The sequence below is a fragment of the Ranitomeya imitator genome, chromosome 3 (genome assembly GCF_032444005.1).
Source record: "Ranitomeya imitator isolate aRanImi1 chromosome 3, aRanImi1.pri, whole genome shotgun sequence".
In the NCBI taxonomy this organism is placed as follows: domain Eukaryota; kingdom Metazoa; phylum Chordata; class Amphibia; order Anura; family Dendrobatidae; genus Ranitomeya; species Ranitomeya imitator.
Window position 1 is genome coordinate 989,549 of NC_091284.1, and position 18,252 is coordinate 1,007,800.

Consider the following 18,252-nt stretch of genomic DNA (forward strand, 5'->3'; position numbering starts at 1 on the left):
GAGCAGACCCCAGGGGAGGAGCAGACCCCAGAGGTCATAGAAGACACCAGAGGAGAAGCAGACATAAGAGGCCACAGGAGACACCAGGGGAGGAGCAGACCCCAGAGGAGGAACAGACCCCAGAGGAGGAACAGACACCAGAGAAGGGGAACACACCAGAGATCATAGAAGACACCAGAGGAGAAGCAGACACCAGAGGCCACAGGAGACACCAGGGGAGGAGCAGACCCCAGAGGAGGAACATACCACAGAGGAGGAACATACCACAGAGGAGGAACAGACCACAGAGGAGGAACAGACACCAGAGAAGGTGAACACACCAGAGGTCATAGAAGACACCAGAGGAGAAGCAGACAGCAGAGGTCACAGGAGACACCAGGGGAGGAGCAGACAGCAGAGGTCACAGGAGACACCAGGGGAGGAGCAGAGATCAGATGTCACAGGAGACACCAGGGGAGGAGCAGAGATCAGATGTCACAGGAGACACCAGGGGAGGAGCAGACCCCAGAGGTCATAGGAGACACCAGGGGAGGAGCAGACCCCAGAGGTCATAGGAGACACCAGGGGAGGAGCAGACCCCAGAGGTCACAGGAGACACCAGGGGAGGAGCAGACCCCAGAAGAGGTGAAAACGCCAAAGGAGGAACAGCAGCAGACGCTAGAGGTCAAAGAAGTCGCCGGAGGACAAAGGAGACACCAGAAGGAGCAGACCCCAGAGAAGGGGAAAACACCAGAGGTCACAGGAGACACCAGAGGTCACAGGAGACACCAGAGGTCACAGGAGACACCAGAGAGGAAGCAGACACCAGAGGTCACAGGAAACACCAGAGAGGGAGCAGACAGCAGAGGTCACAGGAGACACCAGAGGTCACAGGAGACACCAGAGAGGGAGCAGACAGCAGAGGTCACAGGAGACACCAGAGGTCACAGGAGACACCAGAGGTCACAGGAGACACCAGAGGTCACAGGAGACACCAGAGAGGAAGCAGACACCAGAGGTCACAGGAAACACCAGAGAGGGAGCAGACAGCAGAGGTCACAGGAGACACCAGAGGTCACAGGAGACACCAGAGAGGGAGCAGACAGCAGAGGTCACAGGAGACACCAGAGGTCACAGGAGACACCAGAGAGGGAGCAGACACCAGAGAGGGAGCAGACACCAGAGGGCACAGGAGACACCAGGGGAGGAGCAGACCCCAGAGGAGGAGCAGACCCCAGAGGAGAAGCAGATACCAGAGAAGGGGAACACACCAGAGGTCATAGAAGACACCAGAGGTCACAGGAGACACCAGAGGTCACAGGAGACACCAGAGAGGGAGCAGACAGCAGAGGTCACAGGAGACACCAGAGAGGGAGCAGACACCAGAGGTCACAGGAGACACCAGAGAGGGAGCAGACAGCAGAGGTCACAGGAGACACCAGAGGTCACAGGAAACGCCAGAGAGGGAGCAGACAGCAGAGGTCACAGGAGACACCAGAGAGGGAGCAGACAGCAGAGGTCACAGGAGACACCAGAGGTCACAGGAGACACCAGAGGTCACAGGAGACACCAGAGAGGGAGCAGACACCAGAGGTCACAGGAGACACCAGAGGTCACAGGAGACACCAGAGGTCACAGGAGACACCAGAGAGGGAGCAGACACCAGAGGTCACAGGAGACACCAGAGGTCACAGGAGACACCAGAGGTCACAGGAGACGCCAGAGAGGAAGCAGACACCAGAGGTCACAGGAGACACCAGAGAGGGAGCAGACAGCAGAGGTCACAGGAGACACCAGAGGTCACAGGAGACACCAGAGAGGGAGCAGACAGCAGAGGTCACAGGAGACACCAGAGAGGGAGCAGACACCAGAGAGGGAGCAGACACCAGAGAGGGAGCAGACACCAGAGGGCACAGGAGACACCAGGGGAGGAGCAGACCCCAGAGGAGGAGCAGACCCCAGAGGAGAAGCAGATACCAGAGAAGGGGAACACACCAGAGGTCATAGAAGACACCAGAGGTCACAGGAGACACCAGAGAGGGAGCAGACACCAGAGGTCACAGGAGACACCAGAGGTCACAGGAAACGCCAGAGAGGGAGCAGACAGCAGAGGTCACAGGAGACACCAGAGAGGGAGCAGACAGCAGAGGTCACAGGAGACACCAGAGGTCACAGGAAACGCCAGAGAGGGAGCAGACAGCAGAGGTCACAGGAGACACCAGAGAGGGAGCAGACAGCAGAGGTCACAGGAGACACCAGAGAGGGAGCAGACAGCAGAGGTCACAGGAGACACCAGAGGTCACAGGAGACACCAGAGAGGGATCAGACCGCAGAGGTAACAGGAGACACCAGAGGTCACAGGAGACACCAGTGGTCACAGGAGACACCAGAGAGGGAGAAGACACCAGAGGTCACAGGAGACACCAGAGGTCACAGGAGACACCAGAGGTCACAGGAGACCAGAGGAGGATCAGACACCAGAGGTCACAGGAGACACCAGAGAGGGAGAAGACACCAGAGGTCACAGGAGACACCAGAGGTCACAGGAGACCAGAGGAGGATCAGACACCAGAGGTCACAGGAGACACCAGAGGTCACAGGAGACACCAGAGGTCACAGGAGACACCAGAGGTCACAGGAGACACAGGAATGTAATACTCCACTGGAATCTAATATTACACTTCAGTGCAGACAGCAGAGGTCACAGGAGACACCAGGGGAGGAGGAGACCCCAGAGGAGAAGCAGATACCAGAGAAGGGGAACACACCAGAGGTCATAGAAGACACCAGAGGTCACAGGAGACACCAGAGGTCACAGGAAACGCCAGAGAGGGAGCAGACAGCAGAGGTCACAGGAGACACCAGGGAGGGAGCAGACAGCAGAGGTCACAGGAGACACCAGGGAGGGAGCAGACAGCAGAGGTAACAGGAGACACCAGAGGTCACAGGAAACGCCAGAGAGGGATCAGACCGCAGAGGTAACAGGAGACACCAGAGGTCACAGGAAACGCCAGAGAGGGAGCAGACAGCAGAGGTCACAGGAGACACCAGAGGTCACAGGAGACACCAGTGGTCACAGGAGACACCAGAGAGGGAGAAGACACCAGAGGTCACAGGAGACACCAGAGGTCACAGGAGACACCAGAGGTCACAGGAGACACCAGAGGTCACAGGAGACCAGAGGAGGATCAGACACCAGAGGTCACAGGAGACACCAGAGAGGGAGAAGACACCAGAGGTCACAGGAGACACCAGAGGTCACAGGAGACCAGAGGAGGATCAGACACCAGAGGTCACAGGAGACACCAGAGAGGGAGAAGACACCAGAGGTCACAGGAGACACCAGAGGTCACAGGAGACACCAGAGGTCACAGGAGACCAGAGGAGGATCAGACACCAGAAGTCACAGGAGACACCAGAGGAGAAGCAGACAGCAGACACAGGAATGTAATACTCCACTGGAATCTAATATTACACTTCAGTGCATCAATAGGAGGAGGAGATAAACCGTTGTGGCAGGAAATATTGATCAGTTCATACATAAGGAGCATGAAAGTTTTATTGTCCTCTGAGCTTGTAGTCACCTACAATCCAAACCTGGAGGTGGTAAGGGGAGCGGCACAAACCATAACCTTCACTACAAAAAAAAGGCGGATTAAAAACTATATTTCAAGACCCGTCCCCTACTTGTGGTTAGGAAGCCCCCAAAACTAAGACGCATCATTGTCAGAAGGTCCCATCCTCTCCAACAACTGGAACCTTCCCCTGTAAACAGGAAAAATGTAAAATATAACGACAACAGACAAGATAAAGATTCCTTGCTAAAATTAGGACTACAAGATGCCACATGCACCGCACCTAATGGGGTGTACTTAATTATATGCACCAAATGTCCAACTAGGGGTCTGTATGTAGATGAAACAGCGCAAACTGAGAACAAGGACGAATTCTCATCACCACTCACGAGAAGAACAGATCTACCTGTGGCCAAACATTTTAGCAGCACTGATCACAGCATCATGGACATGAAATTACAAGTATAAAAAAGGGAACGTCTCATCTCAGAGAAACGGAAGAGTCTACGATACAATCGAGGGACGACCGGTGACCTTCAGAGTAGGAATTAAGGCACCACATGATTCCTGTCTTTCTACATCAACTAACAACCTTGTGGTGTCTCCACAACCCAACCAGACCTCATTCAGGTCTGTGTACACCGAAGCTTGTGAAAGGGACAAGGGGGCACCAAGGGGGCATCGTCTACATCTAAAGGAACAAAAGATTACATCATAATCATAGAAGCATATTCTTTACTGTAAGAGCAGTGAGACTATGGAACTAGGCCACACAATTACTGCACAAGGAGGGCCTGAGGCTTTTCTTGATGATATAACATCACGGGTTATGTGTACGATTCAGTGATGGACGTTAATCCAGAGAACTTGTCTAATTAGCATACGTGGGGTTGGGAATGGATTTTTCCCCTAATATGGGGCTATATTAGCATCTAGCGTTCCCTGGCCTCACACATGATGAAAGACGCTTCGTAAACTCACTCTCCTCTCGGACATCCAGTGCTTGCACCGTCTCCTCTATCGGGAGCGCTCGCTCATGGCCGTGGCACAAGCGCTCTACTCGCTCCTTTCCAGTAGGTATTGAGTTCTCCTCCCCATCTGCTCCTTCACATTTCTCCAAGAGATCCATCATCTCAGAGTCGTCCACCTCTGAACCCTGAGAGAAAAAAAATACGTGAAAGTGAGATGTCAGCCGTCTACAGGAGGCACTGCTGGTCAAAGGACGAGGACACCAGGAGCAGAAAGACCACTTCACAATGTAGCTCACCCAAGTGTCTACTCACCCCGCTCAGCACCACTGCTTTCTCCACAGCCCACCCAAGTGTCTACTCACCCCGCTCAGCCCCACTGCTTTCTCCACAGCCCACCCAAGTGTCTACTCACCCCGCTCAGCCCCACTGCTTTCTGCACAGCTCACCCAAGTGTCTACTCACCCCGCTCAGCCCCACTGCTTTCTGCACAGCCCACCCAAGTGTCTACTCACCCCGCTCAGCCCCACTGCTTTCTGCACAGCCCACCCAAGTGTCTACTCACCCCGCTCAGCCCCACTGCTTTCTCCACAGCTTACCCAAATGTCTACTCACCACGCTCAGCCCCACTGCTTTCTCCACAGCCCACCCAAGTGTCTACTCACCACGCTCAGCCCCACTTCGTTCTCCACAGCCCACCCAAGTGTCTACTCACCCCGCTCAGCCCCACTGCTTTCTCCACAGCCCACCCAAGTGTCTACTCACCCCGCTCAGTCCCACTGCTTTCTCCACAGCTTACCCAAGTGTCAGTTCACCCCGCTCAGCCCCACTGCTTTCTGCACAGCCCACCCAAGTGTCTACTCACCCCGCTCAGTCCCACTGCTTTCTTCACAGCGCACCCAAGTGTCTACCCACCCCGCTCAGCCCCACTGCTTTCTCCACAGCTCACCCAAGTGTCCACTCACCCCGCACAGCCCCACTGCTTTCTGCACAGCTCACCCAAGTGTCTACTCACCACGCTCAGCCCCACTGCTTTCTCCACAGCCCACCCAAGTGTCTACTCACCCCGCTCAGACCCACTGCTTTCTGCACAGCCCACCCAAGTGTCTACTCACCCCGCTCAGCCCCACTGCTTTCTCCACAGCCCACCCAAGTGTCTACTCACCCCGCTCAGTCCCACTGCTTTCTCCACAGCTCACCCAAGTGTCTACTCACCCCGCTCAGTCCCACTGCTTTCTCCACAGCCCACCCAAGTGTCTACTCACCCCGCTCAGCCCCACTGCTTTCTCCACAGCCCACCCAAGTGTCTACTCACCCCGCTCAGCCCCACTGCTTTCTCCACAGCCCACCCAAGTGTCTACTCACCCCGCTCAGCCCCACTGCTTTCTCCACAGCCCACCCAAGTGTCTACTCACCCCGCTCAGCCCCACTGCTTTCTCCACAGCCCACCCAAGTGTCTACTCACCCCGCTCAGCCCCACTGCTTTCTGCACAGCCCACCCAAGTGTCTACTCACCCCGCTCAGCTCCACTGCTTTCTCCACAGCCCACCCAAGTGTCTACTCACCCCGCTCAGCCCCACTGCTTTCTCCACAGCCCACCCAAGTGTCTACTCACCCCGCTCAGTCCCACTGCTTTCTCCACAGCCCAACCAAGTGTCTACTCACCCCGCTCAGTCCCACTGCTTTCTCCACAGCCCAACCAAGTGTCTACTCACCCCGCTCAGTCCCACTGCTTTCTCTACAGCTCACCCAAGTGTCTACTCACCACGCTCAGCCCCACTGCTTCCTGCACAGCCCACCCAAGTGTCTACTCACCCCGCTCAGCCCCACTGCTTTCTGCACAGCTCACCCAAGTGTCTACTCACCCCGCTCAGCCCCACTGCTTTCTGCACAGCCCACCCAAGTGTCTACTCACCCCCAATGCTTTCTGCACAGCCCACCCAAGTGTCTACTCACCCCGCTCAGTCCCACTGCTTTCTCTACAGCCAACCAAGTGTCTACTCACCCCTCTCAGCCCCACTGCTTCCTGCACAGCCCACCCAAGTGTCTACTCACCCCGCTCAGCCCCACTGCTTTCTCCACAGCTCACCCAAGTGTCTACTCACCCCGCTCAGCCCCACTGCTTTCTGCACAGCCCACCCAAGTGTCTACTCACCCCCAATGCTTTCTGCACAGCCCACCCAAGTGTCTACTCACCCCGCTCAGTCCCACTGCTTTCTCTACAGCCCACCCAAGTGTCTACTCACCCCGCTCAGCCCCACTGCTTCCTGCACAGCCCACCCAAGTGTCTACTCACCCCGCTCAGCCCCACTGCTTTCTCCACAGCTCACCCAAGTGTCTACTCACCCCGCTCAGTCCCACTGCTTTCTGCACAGCTCACCCAAGTGTCTACTCACCCCGCTCAGTCCCACTGCTTTCTCCACAGCCCAACCAAGTGTCTACTCACCCCGCTCAGTCCCACTGCTTTCTCCACAGCCCACCCAAGTGTCTACTCACCCCGCTCAGTCCCACTGCTTTCTCTACAGCTCACCCAAGTGTCTACTCACCCCGCTCAGCCCCACTGCTTTCTGCACAGCTCACCCAAGTGTCCACTCACCCCGCTCAGCCCCACTGCTTTCTGCACAGCCCACCCAAGTGTCTACTCACCCCCAATGCTTTCTGCACAGCCCACCCAAGTGTCTACTCACCCCGCTCAGTCCCACTGCTTTCTCTACAGCCAACCAAGTGTCTACTCACCCCGCTCAGCCCCACTGCTTCCTGCACAGCCCACCCAAGTGTCTACTCACCCCGCTCAGCCCCACTGCTTTCTCCACAGCTCACCCAAGTGTCTACTCACCCCGCTCAGCCCCACTGCTTTCTGCACAGCCCACCCAAGTGTCTACTCACCCCGCTCAGTCCCACTGCTTTCTCTACAGCCCACCCAACCGTCTACTCACCCCGCTCAGCCCCACTGCTTCCTGCACAGCCCACCCAAGTGTCTACTCACCCCGCTCAGCCCCACTGCTTTCTCCACAGCTCACCCAAGTGTCTACTCACCCCGCTCAGTCCCACTGCTTTCTCCACAGCCCAACCAAGTGTCTACTCACCCCGCTCAGTCCCACTGCTTTCTCCACAGCCCACCCAAGTGTCTACTCACCCCGCTCAGTCCCACTGCTTTCTCTACAGCTCACCCAAGTGTCTACTCACCCCGCTCAGCCCCACTGCTTTCTGCACAGCTCACCCAAGTGTCCACTCACCCCGCTCAGCCCCACTGCTTTCTGCACAGCCCACCCAAGTGTCTACTCACCACGCTCAGCCCCACTGCTTTCTCCACAGCCCACGCAAGTGTCTACTCACCCCGCTCAGTCCCACTGCTTTCTCTACAGCTCACCCAAGTGTCTACTCACCCCGCTCAGTCCCACTGCTTTCTCCACAGCCCACCCAAGTGTCTACTCACCCCGCTCAGTCCCACCGCTTTCTGCACAGCCCACCCAAGTGTCTACTCACCCCGCTCAGCCCCACTGCTTTCTGCACAGCCCACCCAAGTGTCTGACCCCGCTCAGCCCCACTGCTTTCTGCACAGCTCACCCAAGTGTCTACTCACCCCGCTCAGCCCCACTGCTTTCTGCACAGCTTACCAAAGTGTCTACTCACCCCCACCGCTTTCTGCACAGCCCACCTAAGTGTCTACTCACCCCGCACAGCCCCACTGCCTTCTCCACAGCTTACCCAAGTGTCTACTCACCCCGCTCAGTCCCACTGCTTTCTGCACAGCCCACCCAAGTGTCTACTCACCCCGCTCAGCCCCACTGCTTTCTGCACAGCCCACCCAAGTGTCCACTCACCCCACTCAGCCCCACTGCTTTCTCCACAACCCACCCAAGTGTCTACTCACCCCGCTCAGCCCCGCTGCTTTCTGCACAGCCCACCCAAGTGTCTACTCACCTCGCTCAGTCCCAATACTTTCTCCACAGCCCACCCAAGTGTCTACTCACCCCGCTCAGCCCCACTGCTTTCTCCACAGCCCACCCAAGTGTCTACTCACCCCGCTCAGTCCCACTGCTTTCTCCACAGCTCACCCAAGTGTCTACTCACCCCGCTCAGTCCCACTGCTTTCTCCACAGCTCACCCAAGTGTCTACTCACCCCGCTCAGCCCCACTGCTTTCTCCACAGCCCACCCAAGTGTCTACTCACCCCGCTCAGTCCCACTGCTTTCTCCACAGTCCACCCAAGTGTCTACTCACCCCGCTCAGTCCCACTGCTTTCTACACAGCCCACCCAAGTGTCTACTCACCCCGCTCAGCCCCACTGCTTTCTGCACACCTTACCCAAGTGTCTACTCACCCCCACTGCTTTCTGCACAACTCACCCAAGTGTCTACTCACCCCACTCAGCCCCACTGCTTTCTGCACAGCTCACCCAAGTGTCTACTCACCCCGCACAGCCCCACTGCTTTCTGCACAGCCCAACCAAGTGTCTACTCACCCCGCACAGACCCACTGCTTTCTGCACAGCTTACCCAAGTGTCTACTCACCCCGCTCAGCCCCACTGCTTTCTGCACAGCCCACCCAAGTGTCTACTCACCCCGCTCAGCCCCACTGCTTTCTGCACAGCCCACCCAAGTGTCTACTCACCCCGCTCAGCCCCACTGCTTTCTGCACAGCCCAACCAAGTGTCTACTCACCCCGCTCAGCCTCACTGCTTTCTCCACAGCTCACCCAAGTGTCCACTCACCCCGCTCAGCCCCACTGCTTTCTGCACAGCTCACCCAAGTGTCTACTCACCCCGCTCAGCAATACTGCTTTCTGCACAGCCCACCCAAGTGTCTACTCACCCCGCTCAGCCCCACTGCTTTCTGCACAGCCCACCCAAGTGTCTACTCACCCCGCTCAGTGCCAATACTTTCTCCACAGCCCACCCAAGTGTCTACTAACCCCGCTCAGTCCCACTGCTTTCTCCACAGCCCACTCAAGCGTCTACTCACCACGCTCAGTCCCACTGCTTTCTCCACAGCCCAACCAAGTGTCTACTCACCCCGCTCAGTCCCACTGCTTTCTCCACAGCTCACCCAAGTGTCTACTCACCCCGCTCAGTCCCACTGCTTTCTCCACAGCCCACTCAAGTGTCTACTCACCCCGCTCAGCCCCACTGCTTTCTCCACAGCCCACCCAAGTGTCTACTCACCCCGCTCAGTCCCACTGCATTCTCCACAGCCCACCCAAGTGTCTACTCACCCCGCTCAGCCCCACTGCTTTCTGCACAGCCCACCCAAGTGTCTACTCACCCCGCTCAGTCCCACTGCTTTCTCCACAGCCCACCAAAGTGTCTACTCACCCCGCTCAGTCCCACTGCTTTCTGCACAGCCCACCCAAGTGTCTACTCACCTCGCTCAGTCCCAATACTTTCTCCACAGCCCACCCAAGTGTCTACTCACCCCGCTCAGCCCCACTGCTTTCTCCACAGCCCACCCAAGTGTCTACTCACCCCGCTCAGTCCCACTGCTTTCTCCACAGCCCACCCAAGTGTCTACTCACCCCGCTCAGTCCCACTGCTTTCTGCACAGCCCACCCAAGTGTCTACTCACCCCGCTCAGCCCCAATGCTTTCTCCACAGCTCACCCAAGTGTCTACTCACCCCGCTCAGTCCCACTGCTTTCTCTACAGCTCACCCAAGTGTCTACTCACCCCGCTCAGTCCCACTACTTTCTGCACAGCCCACCCAAGTGTCTACTCACCCCGCTCAGCCCCACTGCTTTCTGCACAGCCCACGCAAGTGTCTACTCACCCCCACCGCTTTCTGCACAGCTCACCCAAGTGTCTACTCACCCCGCTCAGTCCCACTGCTTTCTCCACAGCCCACCCAAGTGTCTACTCACCCCGCTCAGCCCCACTGCTCTCTGCACAGCCCACCCAAGTGTCTACTCACCCCGCTCAGTCCCACTGCTTTCTCCACAGCCCACCCAAGTGTCTACTCACCCCGCTCAGCCCCACTGCTTTCTCCACAGCTCACCCAAGTGTCCACTCACCCCGCACAGCCCCACTGCTTTCTGCACAGCTCACCCAAGTGTCTACTCACCCCGCTCAGCCCCACTGCTTTCTCCACAGCCCACCCAAGTGTCTACTCACCCCGCTCAGACCCACTGCTTTCTGCACAGCCCACCCAAGTGTCTACTCACCCCGCTCAGCCCCACTGCTTTCTCCACAGCCCACCCAAGTGTCTACTCACCCCGCTCAGTCCCACTGCTTTCTCCACAGCTCACCCAAGTGTCTACTCACCCCGCTCAGTCCCACTGCTTTCTCCACAGCCCACCCAAGTGTCTACTCACCCCGCTCAGCCCCACTGCTTTCTCCACAGCCCACCCAAGTGTCTACTCACCCCGCTCAGCCCCACTGCTTTCTCCACAGCCCACCCAAGTGTCTACTCACCCCGCTCAGCCCCACTGCTTTCTCCACAGCCCACCCAAGTGTCTACTCACCCCGCTCAGCCCCACTGCTTTCTCCACAGCCCACCCAAGTGTCTACTCACCCCGCTCAGCCCCACTGCTTTCTCCACAGCCCACCCAAGTGTCTACTCACCCCGCTCAGCTCCACTGCTTTCTCCACAGCCCACCCAAGTGTCTACTCACCCCGCTCAGCCCCACTGCTTTCTCCACAGCCCACCCAAGTGTCTACTCACCCCGCTCAGTCCCACTGCTTTCTCCACAGCCCAACCAAGTGTCTACTCACCCCGCTCAGTCCCACTGCTTTCTCCACAGCCCACCCAAGTGTCTACTCACCCCGCTCAGTCCCACTGCTTTCTCCACAGCTCACCCAAGTGTCTACTCACCCCGCTCAGTCCCACTGCTTTCTCCACAGCCCACCCAAGTGTCTACTCACCCCGCTCAGCCCCACTGCTTTCTCCACAGCCCACCCAAGTGTCTACTCACCCCGCTCAGCCCCACTGCTTTCTCCACAGCCCACCCAAGTGTCTACTCACCCCGCTCAGTCCCACTGCTTTCTCCACAGCTCACCCAAGTGTCTACTCACCCCGCTCAGCCCCACTGCTTTCTCCACAGCCCACCCAAGTGTCTACTCACCCCGCTCAGTCCCACTGCTTTCTCCACAGTCCACCCAAGTGTCTACTCACCCCGCTCAGTCCCACTGCTTTCTCCACAGTCCACCCAAGTGTCTACTCACCCCACTCAGCCCCACTGCTTTCTGCACAGCTCACCCAAGTGTCTACTCACCCCGCACAGCCCCACTGCTTTCTGCACAGCCCAACCAAGTGTCTACTCACCCCGCACAGACCCACTGCTTTCTGCACAGCTTACCCAAGTGTCTACTCACCCCGCTCAGCCCCACTGCTTTCTGCACAGCCCACCCAAGTGTCTACTCACCCCGCTCAGCCCCACTGCTTTCTGCACAGCCCACCCAAGTGTCTACTCACCCCGCTCAGCCCCACTGCTTTCTGCACAGCCCAACCAAGTGTCTACTCACCCCGCTCAGCCTCACTGCTTTCTCCACAGCTCACCCAAGTGTCCACTCACCCCGCTCAGCCCCACTGCTTTCTCCACAGCTCACCCAAGTGTCTACTCACCCCGCTCAGCAATACTGCTTTCTGCACAGCCCACCCAAGTGTCTACTCACCCCGCTCAGCCCCACTGCTTTCTGCACAGCCCACCCAAGTGTCTACTCACCCCGCTCAGTGCCAATACTTTCTCCACAGCCCACCCAAGTGTCTACTAACCCCGCTCAGTCCCACTGCTTTCTCCACAGCCCACCCAAGCGTCTACTCACCACGCTCAGTCCCACTGCTTTCTCCACAGCCCAACCAAGTGTCTACTCACCCCGCTCAGTCCCACTGCTTTCTCCACAGCCCACCCAAGTGTCTACTCACCCCGCTCAGCCCCACTGCTTTCTCCACAGCCCACCCAAGTGTCTACTCACCCCGCTCAGTCCCACTGCATTCTCCACAGCCCACCCAAGTGTCTACTCACCCCGCTCAGCCCCACTGCTTTCTGCACAGCCCACCCAAGTGTCTACTCACCCCGCTCAGTCCCACTGCTTTCTCCACAGCCCACCAAAGTGTCTACTCACCCCGCTCAGTCCCACTGCTTTCTGCACAGCCCACCCAAGTGTCTACTCACCTCGCTCAGTCCCAATACTTTCTCCACAGCCCACCCAAGTGTCTACTCACCCCGCTCAGCCCCACTGCTTTCTGCACAGCCCACCCAAGTGTCTACTCACCCCGCTCAGTCCCACTGCTTTCTCCACAGCCCACCAAAGTGTCTACTCACCCCGCTCAGTCCCACTGCTTTCTGCACAGCCCACCCAAGTGTCTACTCACCTCGCTCAGTCCCAATACTTTCTCCACAGCCCACCCAAGTGTCTACTCACCCCGCTCAGCCCCACTGCTTTCTCCACAGCCCACCCAAGTGTCTACTCACCCCGCTCAGTCCCACTGCTTTCTCCACAGCCCACCCAAGTGTCTACTCACCCCGCTCAGTCCCACTGCTTTCTGCACAGCCCACCCAAGTGTCTACTCACCCCGCTCAGCCCCAATGCTTTCTCCACAGCTCACCCAAGTGTCTACTCACCCCGCTCAGTCCCACTGCTTTCTCTACAGCTCACCCAAGTGTCTACTCACCCCGCTCAGTCCCACTGCTTTCTCTACAGCTCACCCAAGTGTCTACTCACCCCGCTCAGTCCCACTACTTTCTGCACAGCCCACCCAAGTGTCTACTCACCCCGCTCAGCCCCACTGCTTTCTGCACAGCCCACGCAAGTGTCTACTCACCCCCACCGCTTTCTGCACAGCTCACCCAAGTGTCTACTCACCCCGCTCAGTCCCACTGCTTTCTCCACAGCCCACCCAAGTGTCTACTCACCCCGCTCAGCCCCACTGCTTTCTCCACAGCCCACCCAAGTGTCTACTCACCCCGCTCAGTCCCACTGCTTTCTCCACAGCTCACCCAAGTGTCTACTCACCCCGCTCAGTCCCACTGCTTTCTCCACAGCCCACCCAAGTGTCTACTCACCCCGCTCAGCCCCACTGCTTTCTCCACAGCCCACCCAAGTGTCTACTCACCCCGCTCAGCCCCACTGCTTTCTCCACAGCCCACCCAAGTGTCTACTCACCCCGCTCAGCCCCACTGCTTTCTCCACAGCCCAACCAAGTGTCTACTCACCCCGCTCAGTCCCACTGCTTTCTCCACAGCCCACCCAAGTGTCTACTCACCCCGCTCAGTCCCACTGCTTTCTCTACAGCTCACCCAAGTGTCTACTCACCACGCTCAGCCCCACTGCTTCCTGCACAGCCCACCCAAGTGTCTACTCACCCCGCTCAGCCCCACTGCTTTCTGCACAGCTCACCCAAGTGTCTACTCACCCCGCTCAGCCCCACTGCTTTCTGCACAGCCCACCCAAGTGTCTACTCACCCCCAATGCTTTCTGCACAGCCCACCCAAGTGTCTACTCACCCCGCTCAGTCCCACTGCTTTCTCTACAGCCAACCAAGTGTCTACTCACCCCTCTCAGCCCCACTGCTTCCTGCACAGCCCACCCAAGTGTCTACTCACCCCGCTCAGCCCCACTGCTTTCTCCACAGCTCACCCAAGTGTCTACTCACCCCGCTCAGCCCCACTGCTTTCTGCACAGCCCACCCAAGTGTCTACTCACCCCCAATGCTTTCTGCACAGCCCACCCAAGTGTCTACTCACCCCGCTCAGTCCCACTGCTTTCTCTACAGCCCACCCAAGTGTCTACTCACCCCGCTCAGCCCCACTGCTTCCTGCACAGCCCACCCAAGTGTCTACTCACCCCGCTCAGCCCCACTGCTTTCTCCACAGCTCACCCAAGTGTCTACTCACCCCGCTCAGTCCCACTGCTTTCTGCACAGCTCACCCAAGTGTCTACTCACCCCGCTCAGTCCCACTGCTTTCTCCACAGCCCAACCAAGTGTCTACTCACCCCGCTCAGTCCCACTGCTTTCTCCACAGCCCACCCAAGTGTCTACTCACCCCGCTCAGCCCCACTGCTTTCTCCACAGCTCACCCAAGTGTCCACTCACCCCGCTCAGCCCCACTGCTTTCTGCACAGCCCACCCAAGTGTCTACTCACCCCGCTCAGTCCCACTGCTTTCTCTACAGCCAACCAAGTGTCTACTCACCCCGCTCAGCCCCACTGCTTCCTGCACAGCCCACCCAAGTGTCTACTCACCCCGCTCAGCCCCACTGCTTTCTCCACAGCTCACCCAAGTGTCTACTCACCCCGCTCAGCCCCACTGCTTTCTGCACAGCCCACCCAAGTGTCTACTCACCCCGCTCAGTCCCACTGCTTTCTCTACAGCCCACCCAACCGTCTACTCACCCCGCTCAGCCCCACTGCTTCCTGCACAGCCCACCCAAGTGTCTACTCACCCCGCTCAGCCCCACTGCTTTCTCCACAGCTCACCCAAGTGTCTACTCACCCCGCTCAGTCCCACTGCTTTCTCCACAGCCCAACCAAGTGTCTACTCACCCCGCTCAGTCCCACTGCTTTCTCCACAGCCCACCCAAGTGTCTACTCACCCCGCTCAGTCCCACTGCTTTCTCTACAGCTCACCCAAGTGTCTACTCACCCCGCTCAGCCCCACTGCTTTCTGCACAGCTCACCCAAGTGTCCACTCACCCCGCTCAGCCCCACTGCTTTCTGCACAGCCCACCCAAGTGTCTACTCACCACGCTCAGCCCCACTGCTTTCTCCACAGCCCACCCAAGTGTCCACTCACCCCGCTCAGCCCCACTGCTTTCTGCACAGCCCACCCAAGTGTCTACTCACCCCGCTCAGTCCCACTGCTTTCTCCACAGCCCACCCAAGTGTCTACTCACCCCGCTCAGTCCCACTGCTTTCTCCACAGCCCACCCAAGTGTCTACTCACCCCGCTCAGTCCCACCGCTTTCTGCACAGCCCACCCAAGTGTCTACTCACCCCGCTCAGACCCACTGCTTTCTGCACAGCCCACCCAAGTGTCTGACCCCGCTCAGCCCCACTGCTTTCTGCACAGCTCACCCAAGTGTCTACTCACCCCGCTCAGCCCCACTGCTTTCTGCACAGCTTACCAAAGTGTCCACTCACCCCCACCGCTTTCTGCACAGCCCACCCAAGTGTCTACTCACCCCGCACAGCCCCACTGCTTTCTCCACAGCTTACCCAAGTGTCTACTCACCCCGCTCAGTCCCACTGCTTTCTGCACAGCCCACCCAAGTGTCTACTCACCCCGCTCAGCCCCACTGCTTTCTGCACAGCCCACCCAAGTGTCCACTCACCCCACTCAGCCCCACTGCTTTCTCCACAACCCACCCAAGTGTCTACTCACCCCGCTCAGCCCCGCTGCTATCTGCACAGCCCACCCAAGTGTCTACTCACCCCGCTCAGTCCCACTGCTTTCTCCACAGCCCACCCAAGTGTCTACTCACCCCGCTCAGTCCCACTGCTTTCTCCACAGCCCACCCAAGTGTCTACTTACCCCGCTCAGTCCCACTGCTTTCTGCACAGCCCACCCAAGTGTCTACTCACCTCGCTCAGTCCCAATACTTTCTCCACAGCCCACCCAAGTGTCTACTCACCCCGCTCAGCCCCACTGCTTTCTCCACAGCCCACCCAAGTGTCTACTCACCCCGCTCAGTCCCACTGCTTTCTCCACAGCTCACCCAAGTGTCTACTCACCCCGCTCAGTCCCACTGCTTTCTCCACAGCTCACCCAAGTGTCTACTCACCCCGCTCAGCCCCACTGCTTTCTCCACAGCCCACCCAAGTGTCTACTCACCCCGCTCAGTCCCACTGCTTTCTCCACAGTCCACCCAAGTGTCTACTCACCCCGCTCAGTCCCACTGCTTTCTACACAGCCCACCCAAGTGTCTACTCACCCCGCTCAGCCCCACTGCTTTCTGCACACCTTACCCAAGTGTCTACTCACCCCCACTGCTTTCTGCACAACTCACCCAAGTGTCTACTCACCCCACTCAGCCCCACTGCTTTCTGCACAGCTCACCCAAGTGTCTACTCACCCCGCACAGCCCCACTGCTTTCTGCACAGCCCAACCAAGTGTCTACTCACCCCGCACAGACCCACTGCTTTCTGCACAGCTTACCCAAGTGTCTACTCACCCCGCTCAGCCCCACTGCTTTCTGCACAGCCCACCCAAGTGTCTACTCACCCCGCTCAGCCCCACTGCTTTCTGCACAGCCCACCCAAGTGTCTACTCACCCCGCTCAGCCCCACTGCTTTCTGCACAGCCCAACCAAGTGTCTACTCACCCCGCTCAGCCTCACTGCTTTCTCCACAGCTCACCCAAGTGTCCACTCACCCCGCTCAGCCCCACTGCTTTCTGCACAGCTCACCCAAGTGTCTACTCACCCCGCTCAGCAATACTGCTTTCTGCACAGCCCACCCAAGTGTCTACTCACCCCGCTCAGCCCCACTGCTTTCTGCACAGCCCACCCAAGTGTCTACTCACCCCGCTCAGTGCCAATACTTTCTCCACAGCCCACCCAAGTGTCTACTAACCCCGCTCAGTCCCACTGCTTTCTCCACAGCCCACCCAAGCGTCTACTCACCACGCTCAGTCCCACTGCTTTCTCCACAGCCCAACCAAGTGTCTACTCACCCCGCTCAGTCCCACTGCTTTCTCCACAGCTCACCCAAGTGTCTACTCACCCCGCTCAGTCCCACTGCTTTCTCCACAGCCCACCCAAGTGTCTACTCACCCCGCTCAGCCCCACTGCTTTCTCCACAGCCCACCCAAGTGTCTACTCACCCCGCTCAGTCCCACTGCATTCTCCACAGCCCACCCAAGTGTCTACTCACCCCGCTCAGCCCCACTGCTTTCTGCACAGCCCACCCAAGTGTCTACTCACCCCGCTCAGTCCCACTGCTTTCTCCACAGCCCACCAAAGTGTCTACTCACCCCGCTCAGTCCCACTGCTTTCTGCACAGCCCACCCAAGTGTCTACTCACCTCGCTCAGTCCCAATACTTTCTCCACAGCCCACCCAAGTGTCTACTCACCCCGCTCAGCCCCACTGCTTTCTCCACAGCCCACCCAAGTGTCTACTCACCCCGCTCAGTCCCACTGCTTTCTCCACAGCCCACCCAAGTGTCTACTCACCCCGCTCAGTCCCACTGCTTTCTGCACAGCCCACCCAAGTGTCTACTCACCCCGCTCAGCCCCAATGCTTTCTCCACAGCTCACCCAAGTGTCTACTCACCCCGCTCAGTCCCACTGCTTTCTCTACAGCTCACCCAAGTGTCTACTCACCCCGCTCAGTCCCACTGCTTTCTCTACAGCTCACCCAAGTGTCTACTCACCCCGCTCAGTCCCACTACTTTCTGCACAGCCCACCCAAGTGTCTACTCACCCCCACTGCTTTCTGCACAGCCCACGCAAGTGTCTACTCACCCCCACCGCTTTCTGCACAGCTCACCCAAGTGTCTACTCACCCCGCTCAGTCCCACTGCTTTCTCCACAGCCCACCCAAGTGTCTACTCACCCCGCTCAGCCCCACTGCTCTCTGCACAGCCCACCCAAGTGTCTACTCACCCCGCTCAGTCCCACTGCTTTCTCCACAGCCCACCCAAGTGTCTACTCACCCCGCTCAGTCCCACTGCTTTCTCCACAGCTCACCCAAGTGTCTACTCACCCCGCTCAGTCCCACTACTTTCTGCACAGCCCACCCAAGTGTCTACTCACCCCGCTCAGCCCCACTGCTTTCTCCACAGCCCACCCAAGTGT

General features: G+C 58.2%; 1 protein-coding gene across 2 annotated transcripts in view; it reads right to left on the minus strand.

Moving 5' to 3' along the window:
- Nucleotides 1-18,252, minus strand: part of RECQL4 (RecQ like helicase 4) — a 266,482-nt gene that overhangs the window by 127,201 nt on the left and 121,029 nt on the right. For both annotated transcript variants that reach the window (XM_069760352.1, XM_069760351.1), the window contains one exon: nt 4,536-4,710. In XM_069760352.1, coding sequence (XP_069616453.1) covers nt 4,536-4,710 — 175 coding nt within the window. The remainder of the gene's footprint in view (nt 1-4,535; nt 4,711-18,252) is intronic.